Consider the following 18074-nt stretch of genomic DNA (forward strand, 5'->3'; position numbering starts at 1 on the left):
TTCCTGCTTCTGAAGAAGACAGGGCAGGATGGGAAGAAGGTTCAGTGCCCAGTTTAATGGCTTTCTTTTAGTCCAGTTCCTTATCAGGCACAGCAGGCTTGGTTTCCTGAGCCTGTCAGAGAATGGCCAGCAAAGGGAGGAGAAATCCTGTTTGTAAATCACACCACAGGGACTTTGTTACCATCAGGGGACTGTTTACTTTGTTTTACTACCACTGTCTTATCCTGTTGACAAGGCAGTGCAGTGCTGTGTATCGCTGATGTAACAGTGCGGTCAAAAGAAGAAGAAAAAAAGGGGGGGAAAAGCACAAAAACATGCTCTTTAAACCTCCATCCTGTACACCAGGTGCTAGTGTGCAAAAAGGCAAAAAAACAAAAAGAAAAACGGAGATGCACTTCACCTCCCATGTGTGACGCCTCACCCATTACCGGCACAACATGACAGCTTCATATCAGCAGAGGAGGAAGCAGTGTGCGAGCTAACAGGGGCACGACACCTGTCCACTCAGTTAAACAGGTCACTCTGTACATCCAATCAAGACCTTACAAATGGCCAGATGTCTCTGTGCTGTCAGGTGTCTGATATGCACACATAGCACTCCTTTGGTCACTGTGTGTGTGTGTGTGTGTGTATGTGTTTGATGGTGGGTTAAACTGTTTATTGGCTGCAGTTAAAAAAAAAAGAAAGAGTAGCACGAGGATTCAAGTTTATTTCTCAAAGTAACCACAAGTTTTGTTTTTGCAGAAAACTGAAAAAAAAATGTTAAAAGAGGGTTTTTTCAGTCGGTGCCAAAACTGAAAACAGCAGTGATGTCAAGACAATCAAGATGTATGTTTAATTGTGGTCTCACTGTCCTGTTAATAAGAAACAAGTCAAAGAAACAGCACACACTAAACATACCTAATAAAGCTTCAACACAAAGGGGGATTGGCATATTTTACGAATGAGGTACATGCTAACCAAAAGAAACAAGGTGGCATTACTAATGAGAGATATAAAGTATAAAGATACCGATGTGGTGGAAAACTGTTAGAAAACAGACAACATGTGGGTGAAAGTGGGGACAAGTGAAAAGTCTGGCAAACTTTTTACGGTACTAGAGAGAGGCATCTTTTGTGTTTTTTATGTACTGTATATACTTTAAGAAGGCAACAGTGGTGTGGTGGTTAGAGCCACCTGGTTCCAGCCTTCTGGTTGGAGTTTGCATTGGTTCTCTACTCTAATGCATTGCTGGTTTCTTCCCACAGTGAAGAAGCAACTTGTGTGTGGCTACCTGTGCTACCTGCCCAGTGTGTACCCTGTGACAACTGGGATAGGCTCCAAACCCCACCCACCCCGGGAGATGGATGGTTATACACTCAAAATTTTGTGGAACACAGAGCAACACCTTCATAAAGGTTTTGTATGCCTTTTTAATTACCTGTGTATAATACTCATTTCAATTATGCAAACCTTTCCCCTCAATTAAATGTTCTTGTAGATATAATCTACTATATTAATGCCTCACAAAACTTTTTGTCACACCATCAGTAAATAAACTTAGTTATCTTAAATTTAAAAAAAAAAAAGTAAAATTACACACAAGAATGAACTGAATTGAAAAGAAAATACAAATACAGATAAACTAAATATACTACAATAAGGAGCTTAATAGGTGGAAATGTAACCACAAGAAGTACAGTATTGTGCAGAAGTATTGTGCTATGGGGTGGTGAAAAGTAGTGACTGAGTTATCTTATAGATAGGCTGTATTCTCCATGGAAGTAATAATAAGCAGATGAGATTCGAGCATGTCTGTACACAACTTGTTTTTGCTGTATTTTTCTGAATATGTTAGCCACCGCTGATTTAAAATTTGTTTCACTTCGTAAAACATGCGAAAAAAGATGAGTATATGCCCCCTGATGTCAGTATTAATCACTAACTGACGTTTTCTTGTTGTTTTTCTACTTTAATAAGTGTAACTATCCTCATAGGAAGAGGTCTAATTGATACCTGACTGACGTAAATGAACGCTGCGAGTCGAGCCGCTCTCGCGCCTCTCTCTATCCGCACGATTCGACGTGAAGTCACCACGGCAGCGGCGCGCTGTAACGGTCTCCCAGGCAACGCCGCGTGCTGCAGTGACGCCAGCCCGGGTCCCGGCTCGTGGTGAGTGGGGGCGTGACTCGCCACGTTTGCCCCCCCCCCCCCCCCCCTCCTCCCTCCCTCCTCGTCCCCCGTCAGTGTGGGCGGGCCCCGCTAAAGAAGAGAACGAGCGAAACACGACACTCCGAGGACGGAGAGAGGCACGGGGGGAGGAGAGAGTGAGCGCCGAGTGGTGCGAGAGTGAGTGGAAGACTGAAAAAGTCCGTGAAGAAAGAGAGGTTCCCTTTTTAACGTTAATTTCTGTCAGAGAAGTAAGGCGGGTTCGCGGCGGAGAGATGTCAAACAGCGACGAAGATGCGGTTGAGCCGGAGTAAACAGCTACCGGACAGTTAGCGAAAGAAGTTGTTGGAAGAGAAGAGAACGACACTTTTTCGCCTGGCTCGAGTCGGGACGGTTGACCGTCTTTCTTGAGCAACTTGAGCAGATTTGAGGCTGCGAGTTACGGGACGAGAGGACCGACGAGGTGCGGGCATAAAGCGAGTCCTACTTGTGAGATAGCTGGTTTAGGACCGCACCGAGAGATAGAGGTTGGGGGGAGAAAGTGCCCGGCGGCGGCTTAACGAATAGAGAGAGCCGCTGGAGCTGAAGCTGTAAAAGTTTGCCTCGTATCTTCAGCGAGTTCTTGACGAGATTGGAAAGCAGAGCGGGAGGAAGAGGCCGAAAGACTGACTTTTCTTTCCACAAGCAGCTTTGTGGAATTTTCCCAGTTTAGCAAACTTTAGCTGTCCTGCCGAAGAGCTAAAGCGGAAAGAATGAAAACACCTGGAGATACTGGTAAGCTTTCGCCTCTCCCCCTATTACGGTTATTTTATTATTTCTTTTTTTACTTCCAGAGGCTGTAGTCTGCAAAGCTCCACAGTAACTACCGGCACATAGCTGATTGACTAACAAGGCAAGACAGTTAACCACCCGCTTCCAGCCTGAAAGCCACAAATGAAAACCTGTTGATTTGGCTTGTTTCTCACGAGCGGCGCAGCAGCCAGTGGTTTCGCTTGATAAGTAATAGCAATCTGGTCCAGGTTAGTACTGTACTCCAGTTTTAAGAGGAAGTGGTTAAACTACTGTACAGTGGTGAAAGCGACATCCTCCGTGTCACCCAGACAACCTGATTTCTCCATCCAGAAACTTTCAGAGAGCTCAGTAAAAATCCTAGAAGCACAATCTCTACGAGATGATGAGGGAGCAGTGTTCAGGTGATTGGATGAAGGCAGGTATGCTCGTAGCAACGTGATATTAACTCAGTAAGGAGCATTGTCAGGTCTGTCACGGTGTTTGAAGTGAGGAGTGTGTGTGTGTGTGTGTGTGTGTTGGGGGGGGATTCCCAGCAGTCAGCTGAGGTCTGTATGGGTGTCTGTTTGTCTAATTCCTGAAATGCTTGCATAAGTTTGTTCTTGTTGCTCCCTTTCTCTATTGAAGCCAGTGAATTTTTTTTCTCTGCACAAAAGAGGAAGTGGAAGTACACTCGTGTGCCATCTATGCATTTTATTATTTGAGGAATAGCCATAAAGTGTGTGCCTTAAACTATTCTTTCTCCATTCACAAAGCTACTATTTGTTTCAGCAAAAGTGAAGAGATTTGAGGTTCAAGAGAGAGTGGATAACATCTGAAAGTATATCTCAGTCAATTATACTGCAGTGTTTAGCGTTTTGCACGATTTTTATCTTAGTATTATTATGCTTAAATCAAAATGCCCGCACCAAATAGACTGAAAAGACAGCAATAACAAGGAACTAGAGCCTGAGTAGTCTCATAACTTACAAACAGTAAGCAAATAATCTGATGCCTTGTCCAAGCTTTAGAAACAAACACTTATTATTAAATAATTTTAATAATAAGCGTGTATCTGCATCTTTAATAAGTGTGCTCTGCTGCCAGAACAATGTGGTGACTTTCTAAGCATTTGGCGTGGGGGCATGTCAAGCAGTGCAGGACACTTCCCACTCGGGACCCCTTCCCCCACCATCAGCCCCTTTACCCTCCACATTCCTACACACACACACACACACACACACACACACGTTCACTCAAAAACACACACTCCCTGCAGCAGCCTGAGTAGGCTGCCGTGACATCACACCACATCCCACCACAAGTAGCCCTTTTATGACAAGGAAATGCATGCTTGTGTGGCAGCAGATAGCCTGAGCCCATGTGGGAAGGCAGTAAAAATTGATTGGGTTTAGGTTATAGGTTTGATGTATGCTGCTTGTGTGTGTTTGTGTTTGCTATCTGTTCAGTAAAAGGTTAACTGTGGCTCTTTTGCATGACATGATCCAAAGCATACACAGACATCCCACCAGTGTTATTTTGCATTTGAGTGCACCGATGGTGAGGCAGTCTGTAAATGACCACTCGTATTTTCTTAATTTCGTTAACATTTTGAGCAAATATCAGTGTTTTGTTTTGTTGGGGGTTTTTTTGCTTTAGGAGGTTGGCTGCACATGTAAACATTACTGTTGTGCATGTAGTTAAGGCAAACTGTCTGCGTTACCTTACATAACAGAAGTCTGTGCATTTTACTCCACTTTTTTTAACCTATATGATAAACAACAGATGTCTTTAAGCTTGAGGAAATAAAAAAAAAAGAATCGGTATTTAAATAGAATAATGTTCCTAAGGTGAAAAATCAAAAGACTACAATTTCTTTTTCATAATAAGCTCAACATTAAGGTTGTGCATTGCTTAAAATTTGAAAAAGTTGTCTGTTCCTCATGATATTCATCACAGATTTCACAAATTTGATTCATACTGCTGATTAATCATTTCAGCCGTAGTTTATAATTATATGCACGTCATGTCAAAGTCATTACGTAACAGCAAATCTGATCCTATAACAGCACCTTTAAATAGTTGAATTATTGAACTGGCTAATCTGTGCCGCTCTCTTGATCTGTCTGATCTCCTGTTGTTGCTGCCGTTCGTGATCGGCGCTTTAACCCTTAACTCTTTTGTTGGATGTGGAAGGAGCCGACAGCAGTCCGTGGGTAATGTGTGGGATGAAAAATGTAGTCATTCATTCCTGGGACTGTTTGATGTGGGATTTATGTCCCATATGATAAGTTCTGCCTCTGTAGAGCTTACGTTCTTTTCTCTCCAGCACTTCCTTTACGCTTTTGTTTTCTACGCCCACTTTATTAAGCTGAATACATGATAGGATTACTGTTTTGGAAAGTATCCCCATTTAATCACAATCACTGCTGTTTACCTGGTCTTTGTTAGTGCTTGATGTAGTCTGGGGAATTGGCTGCAAGCATTCCAAGTTTTCTTCAGGTTGCATTAGTCAGCAGTGAGGTGGTATGTACACACATCATTAATCTATCTTTGTGTGTCCCTTGGAGGGTGTGCTAATGATTGATTAAGCTTGGGTGATAAGAGCTTACAGAAACACAATAATAACTCCCTAATATGTTATCTGCACACTCACCACATAATCTGAACTCTAGCTTTTGTATCTCACCTGTTTTCCTCCACTTTTGAGCCACTATCATTCGTTTCCCTCTCTGATGTGATAAGGACTGGTTTGTGTCCTTGTGTGACAGGATTGCATAGTGGGACCCTTGGCTCTGGAGTGGCCATTGTGCGTGTGTGTATGTGTGAGTGGAGTGTGGGACAATGGTGGGAGTGGGGCAGGGCCTGAGAGTGATTGTGTGTGGACTTGTGGGGCTGGAGACCTCTCTTTATGATAATAATGGTGGGGAGCAGCTCATAGTTTGGAGGTGCTTTTGACAGACGAAGAGACCGCACTTCAGCATGCCTGTGAAATGTGTGTGTGTGTGTGAGAGAGAAAAGTGAAGTAAATTTGGACATTTTGACCTGTTTGTCACCAGTTTTAAATGTGACTGTTTTATTCTTCTCCTTGTTTCCCTTGGAGTTTGATATGGCAGGGCTGGAGACAAAAGGGCTGTTTGTGACCAATGATTTGAGAGTGGATATTTCGCCATTCCTCCCTGTGTGGGTTCACATGTGTGATTGCTAGCATATGCTTTTCAATCTCAACTACCGCTGTGATGATAAGCACAGCGATTAGCCTTATCTGTGAAAACTCCCTTGCAGTGCTGACCACAGCAAAACCACTACCTCCTACTATCCAGTACAGTTTTACAGCCTGCTTTATGGGACAGAGCCCTACTGTGATCAGGCTCAGGAAGCATACTTTCCAAAGGTGTCGTATCATTGTAATTGTTCATGTGAAAAGGCTTGTAAATCTGCAGAGAATTGACTTTGATTGTGTGAATTTACAACTTCTTAGAAATAGTTTAGAAACTATTAAGCTAAAGTTAGTAAAACAATAGTGGACCAAAATTTTATGCAGCCCTTAATGTATCTGTGCAGCACAAGAAATGTACAGAAATACATAAAATAAAATAAAAAATAAAAAAGAAGTCTTTAGAAAATATAAATAAATAACTTGACCTATATTTTATGCTTTCAAAACTAACTTCAGTAAAATAAAAATAAACTGGAAGTGTCTGCAGTTTCATTCTTTATCTGTGTGGTCAAATTTGTCAACCCAAGAAGAATCAGGAAGCTTTGGTTTGTGTGTTTATTGAGACACCAATGTTACATATATTGTAACACTTACTCTGAACTTCTGACAAATAACACTTCCATTGTAATCCATTTGCCAAAGCTGGGATCGATACCTATTTTCAGGTCCACATGCTCCTTTAGTTCCGAGCAAACACTGAGGTGCCACAGAGAGTTAAATATTCTTTCAAAGTGTGGCTCAAATGTCATCATATGGCAGGAGAAAGATGCAGAAAAGTTGGCAAAACCTCAGCCCACAAAACGTGTAAACGGACCCATCCATAACATGAGGCTAGTCATTAAATATGCCACCTCATGGTTGGCATATTTCTCTCTGTATGAAAAAGTGTTCATCCCAAGCTTAATATATTGCTTATATTGCTTATTTTACAATCAGTAATAGGTTGATTTTCTAAGCAAGATGTTTCTAATGCACTTGCAGCTTCTTCTGTGTCACACTCTTTTTTTTATTGTAAAAGTTTTAATATCATGCTTTGTAGTTAACAAATGACTTCTGGTGTGTGTGTGTGCTGCGTGCGCGGGGGTGGGGTGGGGGGGTCGTCTTCAAATGTCTGTATTTAGCCAGGAATTTCACCAAAGGGAACAATGTGCTCAGCCAGTCGACACTAATGGACCTCCCCATCATTAGTCCTGTGCCGCCCTTGACCAGGGAGACCAGAGAGAGACAGCAGCCAACAAGGCTGCATTACCCTTGATAGTTCGAACGCCTCTGACCGCTGTCCAGCACCGCTCTCAGCACATTCACCCCCGTGCCCACCCACCCCCGCCTCAGAGACCCACACATTAACCTCACATCTGACCATCTAGTCCTGTACTGTGCGGAGGAGGACAGAGCGAATCCACAAAGGCACTACATACCCTGGGCACCATTTGTTTCAGATCTTATGTTTGGGTATGCAGTTAAATGTATTTTTAAGTGCTTGCATAAAGTGGGCTTAATTTAATCAAGCATAAAACACATTTTTTGTTTATCAAACAGTCAGAAATCACAAGAAGATCCATAGATATCTTTTAAGATAGGTAACACAGTGATTTTGCCTTGAGATTATATATACCAATCACTTACGTGCTTTGTCAGCGCCCCCACCCAAAAGACCCATTTTGAACCAGGAGAAAACCCAAAACAGTTTATTATATTGTACAGATTCTTACAGATTACACTTTCTGTGCAATATTTTACCCCTGTGAATTTTTTACACCCTCCTCAAGTGCACCTTTATAAATATAGTAATCTAGTATTCTAATATTTCATATCTTTTGTAAGTGTTGCTATTTTGTTTTAGTGGCACAATAAAAAGAAAACTTCTTGCATCTTGGTTTCACTCTTAAAGAACTTTAAGTTTATATAGAAAACCCCTGCAACTTAAGTAAGCGTGTCTTCAGGCCGTGTGCGTTTGTCTGCAGTAGCAATCTGAGCCTAGTTTTACTACGAGATCACTGGCTGGGGTCACTGTATGACCCTGGTATTGGTTTTGTTGGTTATTGGTCAGAGGTGGTAATGGGGTGGGTCTGCATGTCTGAATGGGATGAACTGTTGACAGATAAGTGTAACACTTTTGAAGAACATGTGTGTAACATACACAAACACTCGTACTCACTGCTGCTTTTTATCGGAATTCTTGGACCTCCCACATTCCTGCTTAGAAGGTTAATAGTTGCCGGCTGTGTTGCATTACACATGAGGGGAAAACACAACACTTACTATCTCTTCAAGCTTCTCCTGAACACAGTGATGATGATGTAGAGATATTTTCAGTGCCTCATAAGGATACTATGTGTCTGTTATTCTATGAGAGTAGTTGTACTCTATTTTAAAGCTAGCTGCAGATCCACACACACATACACACAGACAAGGGTCCCTTTTCAAATGGGTATCAAAATACATGTTGAGAATGCAGAGGGGTGTGTTGGTGTGCATGGGTTGACCTGCACTGTTCAGCAGCTGCCTGCGTTTGTGCATGCATGTGCATTGTAATGTAATACGGGGAGTTTACGGAGCTGTGGAGGTGACTCGGTGCGAGGTACAGAATGGCATGTTGTTGTAGAAGAATATGAAGTGTGTACATGAAGGTTTCTGGGTGGCCAGCTCAGTAAAGGTATTACTTGTTGAACAAAGCTTGTACAGCGGCACTTGTGGGTGTATGTAACGGCTTTTTGGTGACGGCGGCGCCACTGAAACTGAGCCGAGTCTGATGCCATACACACACACACACACACGCCTGTGTGAAAACCAGGTAACTCTATTCCTCTGATCCTTCCAGATGAGAGGTTTTATTTTGGATCCTCACGATACAATGACCTGTCCTTTAAGTTTGAGCCTGTATTGTCACCTCTCCACTGGTTGGAGTATAATCAGGGTGTAAGGTGTCAACACTGTGACAGCACTTAGTCAGTTAGCTACCTCTTCCTTCATCCATTACCTCCTCTAACCACACCACAACTGCCTGGCCTGCTGCACACATACATTAACACAGAGTAGTTTGTTGCAATCCTCTGTTGACAGAGCTGCACCCATTGGTTGCTGTTTTTGTTGGGCTCGGCCTCAGGGGTGTTGTAATCTATACTGGTAATCTAGATTAACCCCAATAACAGTGGTTCTGCTGGGGGCATCTTGGCATAAAGGGGTCAGCGCACAATGTGGCTGCTAATTTTCATACCAAGCGGGTTCATAACAACAGGACAGCTTTAAAACAATCAGAACTATGTGGAATTCATGCAGTATGTGGGTCTTGCATGTAAGGTGAATGTGTTTATTCAAACAGTTATGTATGTGTTCAGCAACTGTTAGCTGTATGGTAAAGTATGTTTAATAATATGCTGTTTTTTAACCTCTGTTTTTCATCATGTAGAATAATGGCAATTTGTAGGTCTAGACTGCATCTGACATATGTGCGAGAACTCGGCCTTTTTAGCGTTTCAGTCACAGAAGCATAAAAAGTGATATATCTGGCAACAGTTGAACTCTAGAGGTGTGTGTGTTTGTGTGCCATCTTCACAGATGCATTGAAGCCCATTTTCTAAATCTAAGTACTACTGCAGAACTGTGCTTGTTCATATGGCTGTCATCCCGTTTTATTATACATCTTGCTTGTTTTCAACTTCCCATCATGCAGAGAGAGAGAGAGGAAGAGTTAGTACCGGCGACATTGTGACATCTTAGAAGTAACAGGTAGCTGATACTTCTAAGCTGGTGTTATACATTAATAAAATAACCAACTACTATTTTTGGTTCTGACTAGTCTAGCCCTCTGTCCACACCCCCTTTGGGATTGGACACTAAACAGTTTTCTAACCTGCTGATACATAGTGCAGTCTCCCACCTTAGTACCTGCACATATGTCATTTCATTATAGCTATAAAATGAGTTCGACAAAACCTTTAACTACCCTAGTTCTTGTCAATACCCTGATCTTAAAACCCTAAGTCATCATCAGTGATAACCACAACCCCTAGCCCCATCCCCAACCTTTAGAGAAGAGTATAAATAAAGAAGAGAATAAAGGACTTTTTTTTTAAAGGAATTGGTATAAACAATTTTTGATGCATGCCATTTAGACTGTTCCTTTTGTTTCCTGATTTTAAAGACTTTGTTTTTATCAGCTTTCTGAAGCCAAAAAAATATTTTAACAGCAGAGGGTTGAAATCATCAACCTGTCATATCCGACTGTCCCTGCGTGAGAACAGTGCCAAGTAACTGTCTGGTGTATTCACAGAGGAAGTGGGCACCATGGTTCCTGCCTCCTGCACGCTCTAACCAGGCAGCAACTTTGCCCAAACCAGAGTATTTCCAGTAGTGAGAAAGTACCTCGTGCTGTGCACGACATTTGAGAAAGAGCAGTTTTCCACAATGTCTTGGTCTGATTCTAATGTGTGAAAAAGCTTGTGTGTGAGTGTGGCACAGACCGGACTGTACCACTGTCCTCTGATGCAGGGAGGTGCTGAGTAGAGCTCCTAACCCCTCTCTAACCTCTTAAGTCCAGTGCAGTCAGCAGACACTCCCTGCAGAAAGGCAGCAGTGTTTGAATAGTTCCCCTGGCTATTTTTATCTGGGAATCTGCCTCTGTGCTGGACCCAGGGAGCAGGGGTAGAGGGCAAATATCTGATCTAATTCTGGATGATGGGAAGTCACCAAAAGGACTTCTGTGCCACTTGCAGTGCTGATGCTGTGTGTGTGTGTGTGTGTGTGTGTGCGCCCGTGCCTGTTTGGTTGGCTGTCAGCCGGGTTTTGAAATGCTGTCTGGCGCCAAGTTAAACTTTCTCTCTTGTCACCCTCCTCCTCCTCCTCTACCAACCAACCTTTCCCTTCCCCCTTCCTCCCTCTTTTTTCCTCGCTTCTCCTTCCTTCCCTTCACCCCATGTAAGGAATGCAAGATCACATTTAGAGTTTTCTTTTCAACCAGTCTTTCCTCTTTCTCCTGTCTGTCTATTCGCTCTGCTGGCTCTCTCTGTCTGTCTTCCTCCATGTTCAGACCTGTTCTGCTTTGTACGTCAGAGCTTATTTTGCACTTTGAGCCAACTCATCATAGAGTAAGCATGTGAGCGGGAAAGTTATGTGTATTTTGACAGCAATAGTTTAGCCGTAGGTAAACATTGTGCATTTGAATGGAATAAAAACTGCTCTTAATAGAACGATTTCCTCTGTGTGAGCATTGTTAATTATATTTCAGATTTAAAATCTCCTCTTTTAACCGTCTCGAGGCAGGCGTTGCCGATTTGCAGCAGTTAAAAACTAACTACCTGATTACCTCACATACATATTTTATGAGTTTTTTTTACTCAGAAGTACCACTGCAGGACTTGGTTGTGCATTAGCAACAAAAAGTTTAATTTGAGCCTGAGAGGGTTAACACTGTGAGCACAGGCAAATAGTTCACATTAGAAGCTGGGCTTTTTGCAGGTGTGTACATGCAAACACCCCATAATTGCTAGGCAAATGTATCCGGTAATAGTAGCAAGTTCTTTTTGTGGCACGAGGCTATTGTCTATCTTTTATCAGCAGTTTCTGTTTAATCTGATGTTGTCTTTTAGACAACTTTCTCTTATGGACAAGATTTAGAAACACAATGATTCACTGTATCAGACAAAAATTAGACCCATTAATGCTAATATACCCTAAATCAAAGGACTGCTGCTGAATCCCACTCTTTAGCCTGACTTCTGACTTTTCAGCCAGATGGGGTCACTCTGTAAAGTGTGTGTATGTCCAGGAGAGAGAGAGAAAGAGAATGTTTTCATTTCGAACAGACACACATGCACATGTCCCTGTAGGGGAGTAAAACCTTTTTAGGCATCGATTGACCCTCCCATCCCACCATCCTCTCTTCCCTCTCACTTTCATTTCTGTGTCACCAATCCATGGGTTAATACCCCAGTGGCAGCTCCACTTCCATTAGCTTTCTCCTCCTCTCTCCTGCTTCATGTCACCCTACACTGTCTCTTTTTCTTTCACTGGACACCACTGATTTACCAGATAAGTAGATACAGCTCAGCTGTCTGCCAACATGGCTCGTGTAATATATAAAAACTGTCTGTCACGGTCAAAATGTATCTGAAATAGGTTGTGACTGATGTTCACCTTCATGAATCAGCCTGAAAATTCAAAGAAGGAGCTCAAAGTCAAGTCCAAGTTAAACATATGTTGTACACATAAACACACGCACAGTACTGAATTTCTCCCAAGATGTGTGAGCAGAATAAAATGTGTTGGATTTCGCTCTCGGCTGGAGAGAAATCGGACTTTTTCTGCCCACCTTCTTAAATGTTCATGAGACTTCCTCGCTGCAGGACGCTGGCTTTTTCTGGGCTCTCCAGGTGTGTGTTTTGTGTATCTGGTCCTCCGCCTGTGTATCTGTGTAGGCCAGCCTAAAAGAAACTGAATAATACATTGGATCATTGGAAAGGTATTTATAGGAAAGCAGAATGATAAAACTTTAATGATGGAGATGACCATCAGTGCTACACACACACACACACACACACACACACACACACACACACACACACACACACACACACACACAGAGATTCATCACATATTTCCCAGGGGGTTTGTCCATAAGTGTGTGCTAGCCAGTCTTATATGGTCTACCACTCTCCACTCTTTAAGCGACCCAAACATACACTCAAACTTTTTAGATAGTTGCGCTGTTGGTTAGTTGACATTTGAGTGAATTATTAATGCTGGAGAAGCATCACAGTTACTCAAGAACAGTGATTTTTTTTTTTTAAATTCCAATTTATATTATTTTAACAGCACTGTTGTGCAAGACAGCCACTTGGAAAACCTTATTTTTATTAACATTAAGCTGCACTGCTGAGCAGACACGTGCATGTGACTGCCTCTTGACCATGCAGGTATGCTCTTATAGACTTAGCATTGACCTGAGAAGTGAGGTGCACATTCTCTACTTTACAGAGGTTTATGCTACATCAGTTTTTCAGTTACCTTGTAGTTAGTGTTGTCTAGTATGACCAGAAATATGTATAACTATGTATATATTTTTTCACACTCTGGGGTTTGACACTATATTATTTTTGCTTAAGTGAGTCTTTATAAATGTTTACAGTGGCTGATTCCTATGTCAAGAGTATATAGAATATACTTTATATGGAGAAAGATTTTTAATATTTTAATCCATTCATCCATATTCTTAACTGCTTACCATTTCAGGATCACGGGAGAGGGCTTGAAATTATCCTAGCTGTCATTGGGTAAGAGTCAATGCACGCCCTGAACAGGTCACTAGTCTGTTATAAGGCTAAAGGTGCCAATATACCCTCTGCAGTTGTCGCTTTGCTCACTGCCACTCTGTCATCATACAGATGCAGTCATTTATGCCTGCTGTTAAGGTGGAAGAAGCTGCTTCTGGGATTAAAAGACAAAAGAAAAAGGAGGAGCTTCCTGCTGTGAGCGCCCTTCACAGAAGCGGTCTCATTTTTAAAACTTGTGAACAGCAGACACAGCTACTTTCTCAGTTACAAGTTCTTTTAGAGCTGCTCTGGTTGCTTTTCTTCATCTGCATTTTGTAGAGTCCCTTGTTCTTATCATATTGTTATACTACCTGGTTAGTTAGGATTATGTGTGCCTTGATGTTCATCCCGTTGAAGAGAATTAGCTGAGGAATTTTATAAGTTTTAAATAATACTCTTTTGATACTTTTCACTGCTCTGCTGGTGGCCAGTACATTTAACTGCCTTGACAAAACCACAACAAGCATTTTGTCTATTCATGAGTATAGAGTTTAAATAATGATTGCCTAATGCAATTTTTATCTTTAATTTACAAATATCCAGAAGGATTGAAATGTTTAAATATGATTCCTTTGGTATATACTGCAAAATAGTTAGTATTTCATTCGTACAAATCTTAATTGAGTAATAATCTATTATTTAACAATACCAAAGTTGGATTTTTAGTTGAGGAAATGGTTCTGAGACTTAAATTTGTGGTTAACTGTTAAGCAGCAGGCTCAGCTCTCACTGTCTGTATTCTGTGTGTGCTGCAGCACCTCCATACAGTAGTCCTGCCCTAGGTCACAATAGTTTTATGCACGTCCATTTTTAGCATCAGATGTGGCCCAGGGAAATTACGTAACAGGCATGCAGTTGCATGCGGGTGGGCGTACACACATACTATACTAATACTGTACATATATGCAGTGATTGTTGGTTTAGCAGATTAAAGGTTTTGAGAACAGTGAGCTAGATCCCCTGACCAGTCACAGGATGAGAGGGAAAATGAAAGTAGGGAAGAATGAATCAAAAGCAGCAGAGGGATTTTTAAAGCTTCAAAGAATGCAGTAAAAGGCAGTGAGCTAAACAGGGGCTACCACAGGTTTGAAGGTAGATAATAATGTGGGCTAAAGGTGCTTCATCTTCAGTAAGAGATCATTAAGAGAATGATGTGGGAATTCAAGCAAGCTACATGTGTGACTAATTAAAAGCTAATCTACCTTCAAGTGTTGGGACCTTAGTTATTGGCCATATCACATTAATAACAGTAATAACTTGAGCAATGGCAACATAAATCTTGAGCAGCAAATCAATGTTGTGGATGTAGACAAGCAGATTTTATTTGCATATTCTCAGTAACATTTCATGTCTGGTTTGCAGCTGCTAGCATGTGCATTTGTGGTAAATAGTAATGCTTTGTATACATGTTGCCTTGGAAACAAGACCTAAGTGCAGCATCAACAGCTTGCTGAGAGATGCCAATCAAAATATTACACTCATGACTGCAGGCTAGAGAAAGAGCGTAGAAAATGAATTAGAGGTGCTGTTACTGTAAATTAAGTGAACTGCTTTTACCCGTACTCACACTAGGGTCTTTGTAGTCTCATACATTTTCTCCAGCTAGCCCCCAGCAAGTATCCTCACCGTGAGTGTAGGCGTCATGTTAGTAGGTTTATTGTGTTCGTCTGGCCCAGGAATTAGCCAGGGTCTGTGCGAAGGTACACTCTTTCCCTTAGGTTAGTTGTGAGTGGAGGCAGAGTGCAGAGGTGTGTGTGGGAACGTGGGATCCGTGCATGCGTGTGACTCACTGATGTCGGTGTTTTGAAGTAAACTTGTTTGCAGGAACGAACCGATTGTGAATTTCTTGGTTGTTACAGATTTGTCTAATAGCCTTAATGATACAAGAACAATAATAATAATAATAATGATAATACACTGTTTTTGTGTAATGTAATTACACAATATTTCACAGACCACAATTAATTAATGATAATAAAAAATACAATACACTCGTAGAAAATATAAAGATTTAAAACCTGAACAAACAGCGTGATTAATATAAGAGGTAGAATAAACAACTAGAATGACAAGAAAGAAAGAAAGAAAGACTGGATGGATGGATGAAAGGATGAAAACAGATTAACTGTAAGATTTTTTTCTGTAAATTTAAATTCTGATGAGTGATTTGAAAGTAGATGATTTTGCTAAACTGATTTGTTTTCTCTTTGCTTATGTTCATTTTGTTTTTATTTTCATTTTTCAAAAGATTATTTTTTCATACTTGAAAATGCTGTTTTTTAACATTTTGCCAGAGCAGAAGTCATATGACACAATAGAAAAATATCAGCCATGGACATTGTTAAATACAATCTATTTTCAAAATTGGTTAATACTAATATTTGGCTATTAATTTGTGAAAGTTTCAGTTTTTCTAGATTTGGGTCATAGACAATATAAAAGATGGATGCAGTGACCGCGATGTCACCCACTGGTTTGTGAAGTCCTCTTTTGAAGCCTTTGAGATGAGCTTTTCTGCCTGGATGTGAACAGGAAAGTTTGACTATAAAACCGCTTTTTCATTGGCTAATGACTTATGATTGATCCTCAACCAGTGAGCAAGATACTAATCCTTCTTTTTGACACATGGGGTGACCATAGATAGATTTAAGTTTTTATTCTGTATGAATGAGCCACTTCTGGTCCTACAGAGGTTTATGGGCCTTCTGTAGGACCACAAATCTTTTTGCTACCACAGCTGTTGCCATCTGGTGGCCTTCAGAACGAATGTTGCTTTAAGCACTTCGTTAGTTTCATTTTCCCACCCAGAAAGCTACATCTGTGTTTTTTAGTGTCTGTGGTTCAGGTCCAATTGATGTAAAGTTTGTCATCAGATGGTGACTATCAATATTTTGCCCCAGAATGGGATTATTTGCTTCAAGTTGACTTGTGACTTGTGCAGCTGTTTTCAGGTGTCACATATAAAGCATTTCACTCATCACGCATCACTCTGTAGCTTATGGCTGGTCACCAGCAAAAATTGCAGGCTCGCGTGGTTGAGATATCCCTCTAAACTTTTTACTAGCTTTTAAACAATTGCAGTTATTTCCCTCGGGTTATTCATATTTTATAACACAGAGACTGTGTAAATACATTGAGTTTGGTCTGTTGTATGCTGTGGAGGTGTAACCAGAAGCCAGTGCAGCTGTCGCTTCATGGGAAACCCCCAGTGCCACCTTACAGCCTGGATGGATGATCAGAGCCATTTTGAGCGCTCAGGACAATAGATTTCATGTATGCCATTGGTACAATATGTGAATTCAGGTCTGGGTGCGTGACATGTAACTGAGAGGTATCACCACTGTATGCTCACACTCTCATCCCTACACCCACACACACGCCACATACAAGCACAAACAGGGAGGTTGCGCCTCATGTTATGAGTCCTACCGAGCGGAGGTAATCGGTGTGTGTACACTCAGCTCTTACATAACAGTATACTAACTGATGGGAGAAAGTTCATCGTGCTCTCTTTCTCTCTTCCAATCAGTCTTTTATCTCTGTGAACTTCCTTCCTTCCCCATCGCTCATTCATTTCTCGTTTTTCACTTCCTTCCTCTTATAGTCTTCTTTCTGTGTCTCCTCACACCTGTGATTTTTTTTAAATTTGCAGTTTGCCAAGAAAAAAAAAAGTACAAATCTTGAAACATCCAAGAATAAGTATATCTATTGTAGCTGGTTTTCACATCACCAGTGTGTGAAGTGGGTAAGCTCACTGTTGATAAATATTTATAACAATTTTTCTGGCGAAAGTAGAACATTTACTTTATTGTGTATGAATAACATGCGACTTTATCATGCTGTCCAGACCCGGTCCTTGTTCTAACACCCACTTTCTGCTGTCATTCTGGCTCGTATTTGTGTTAAAGCTTTTAATAAATGTTCCTTCAAATGACTTTCCTGTCCCCGTGTAACCTGTCAACAAGTTGTAAATTAGAGAGCAAGAGCAGCAAACAAAACTACTTTGAGTAAATGGTAACTGACATGGAATTGTTTTCAATTAATTCACCCGACATATCCCAGTTCTAAATACACCATCCAGTTAGCAATAATTTTATTTGCATTGTATCAGCTGCCTTGCTGGATGATAAGCTATCAGCTAAATCAAGATTTCTTGTGTTGATAATATTATAATGTGGAATCCAAGCAGCTTCTAAACAACACCAGGATAGAGGGTTTAGTGTCAGGATTAGATGTTTACTTCAGTGCATTTAGAGAGAGAAGAGCACTTGATTAAATTAGTGTAGGACCACAGGGCAAGCAGGATATCACAGTGACAGCACATTTTACCAACACTTCACAGCCTGTCGCACTTTAGTTAACTTACCATTGATTGAATATTAATTTTTTTCCCAGGGGTGCACAAACAGATGATGTAATTGCATTTGGTCTTTGTTTCGCTACGTTGTAACATTACCAACTGGTGATAGTGTGACAGTGTTGCTCTATGATTTCAAAGACCAGGCAGAGACTTTTCTGAAAATCATAAATCATTATGGTACAATGTAAATACAACAATGTAATGGAACTTTACTAACCTGTCTATAACGTTATATCAAAGACAGAGTAATGTTACTTTATTATGTTAT

The 18074-nt window shown here is 41.1% G+C and overlaps 1 protein-coding gene across 1 annotated transcript in view; it reads left to right on the forward strand.

Annotated features, from left to right (window-relative positions):
* The first annotated feature begins 2230 nt into the window (after positions 1-2230).
* erfl3 (Ets2 repressor factor like 3) overlaps positions 2231-18074 on the forward strand; it is a 62395-nt gene continuing 46551 nt past the window's right edge. The window contains exon 1 of the mRNA XM_040030200.1: positions 2231-2922. Coding sequence (XP_039886134.1) covers positions 2901-2922 — 22 coding nt within the window. The 5' untranslated portion in view covers positions 2231-2900. The remainder of the gene's footprint in view (positions 2923-18074) is intronic.

This window comes from Simochromis diagramma, unplaced genomic scaffold, assembly GCF_900408965.1.
Source record: "Simochromis diagramma unplaced genomic scaffold, fSimDia1.1 OVJJ01000361.1, whole genome shotgun sequence".
Lineage (NCBI taxonomy): Eukaryota > Metazoa > Chordata > Actinopteri > Cichliformes > Cichlidae > Simochromis > Simochromis diagramma.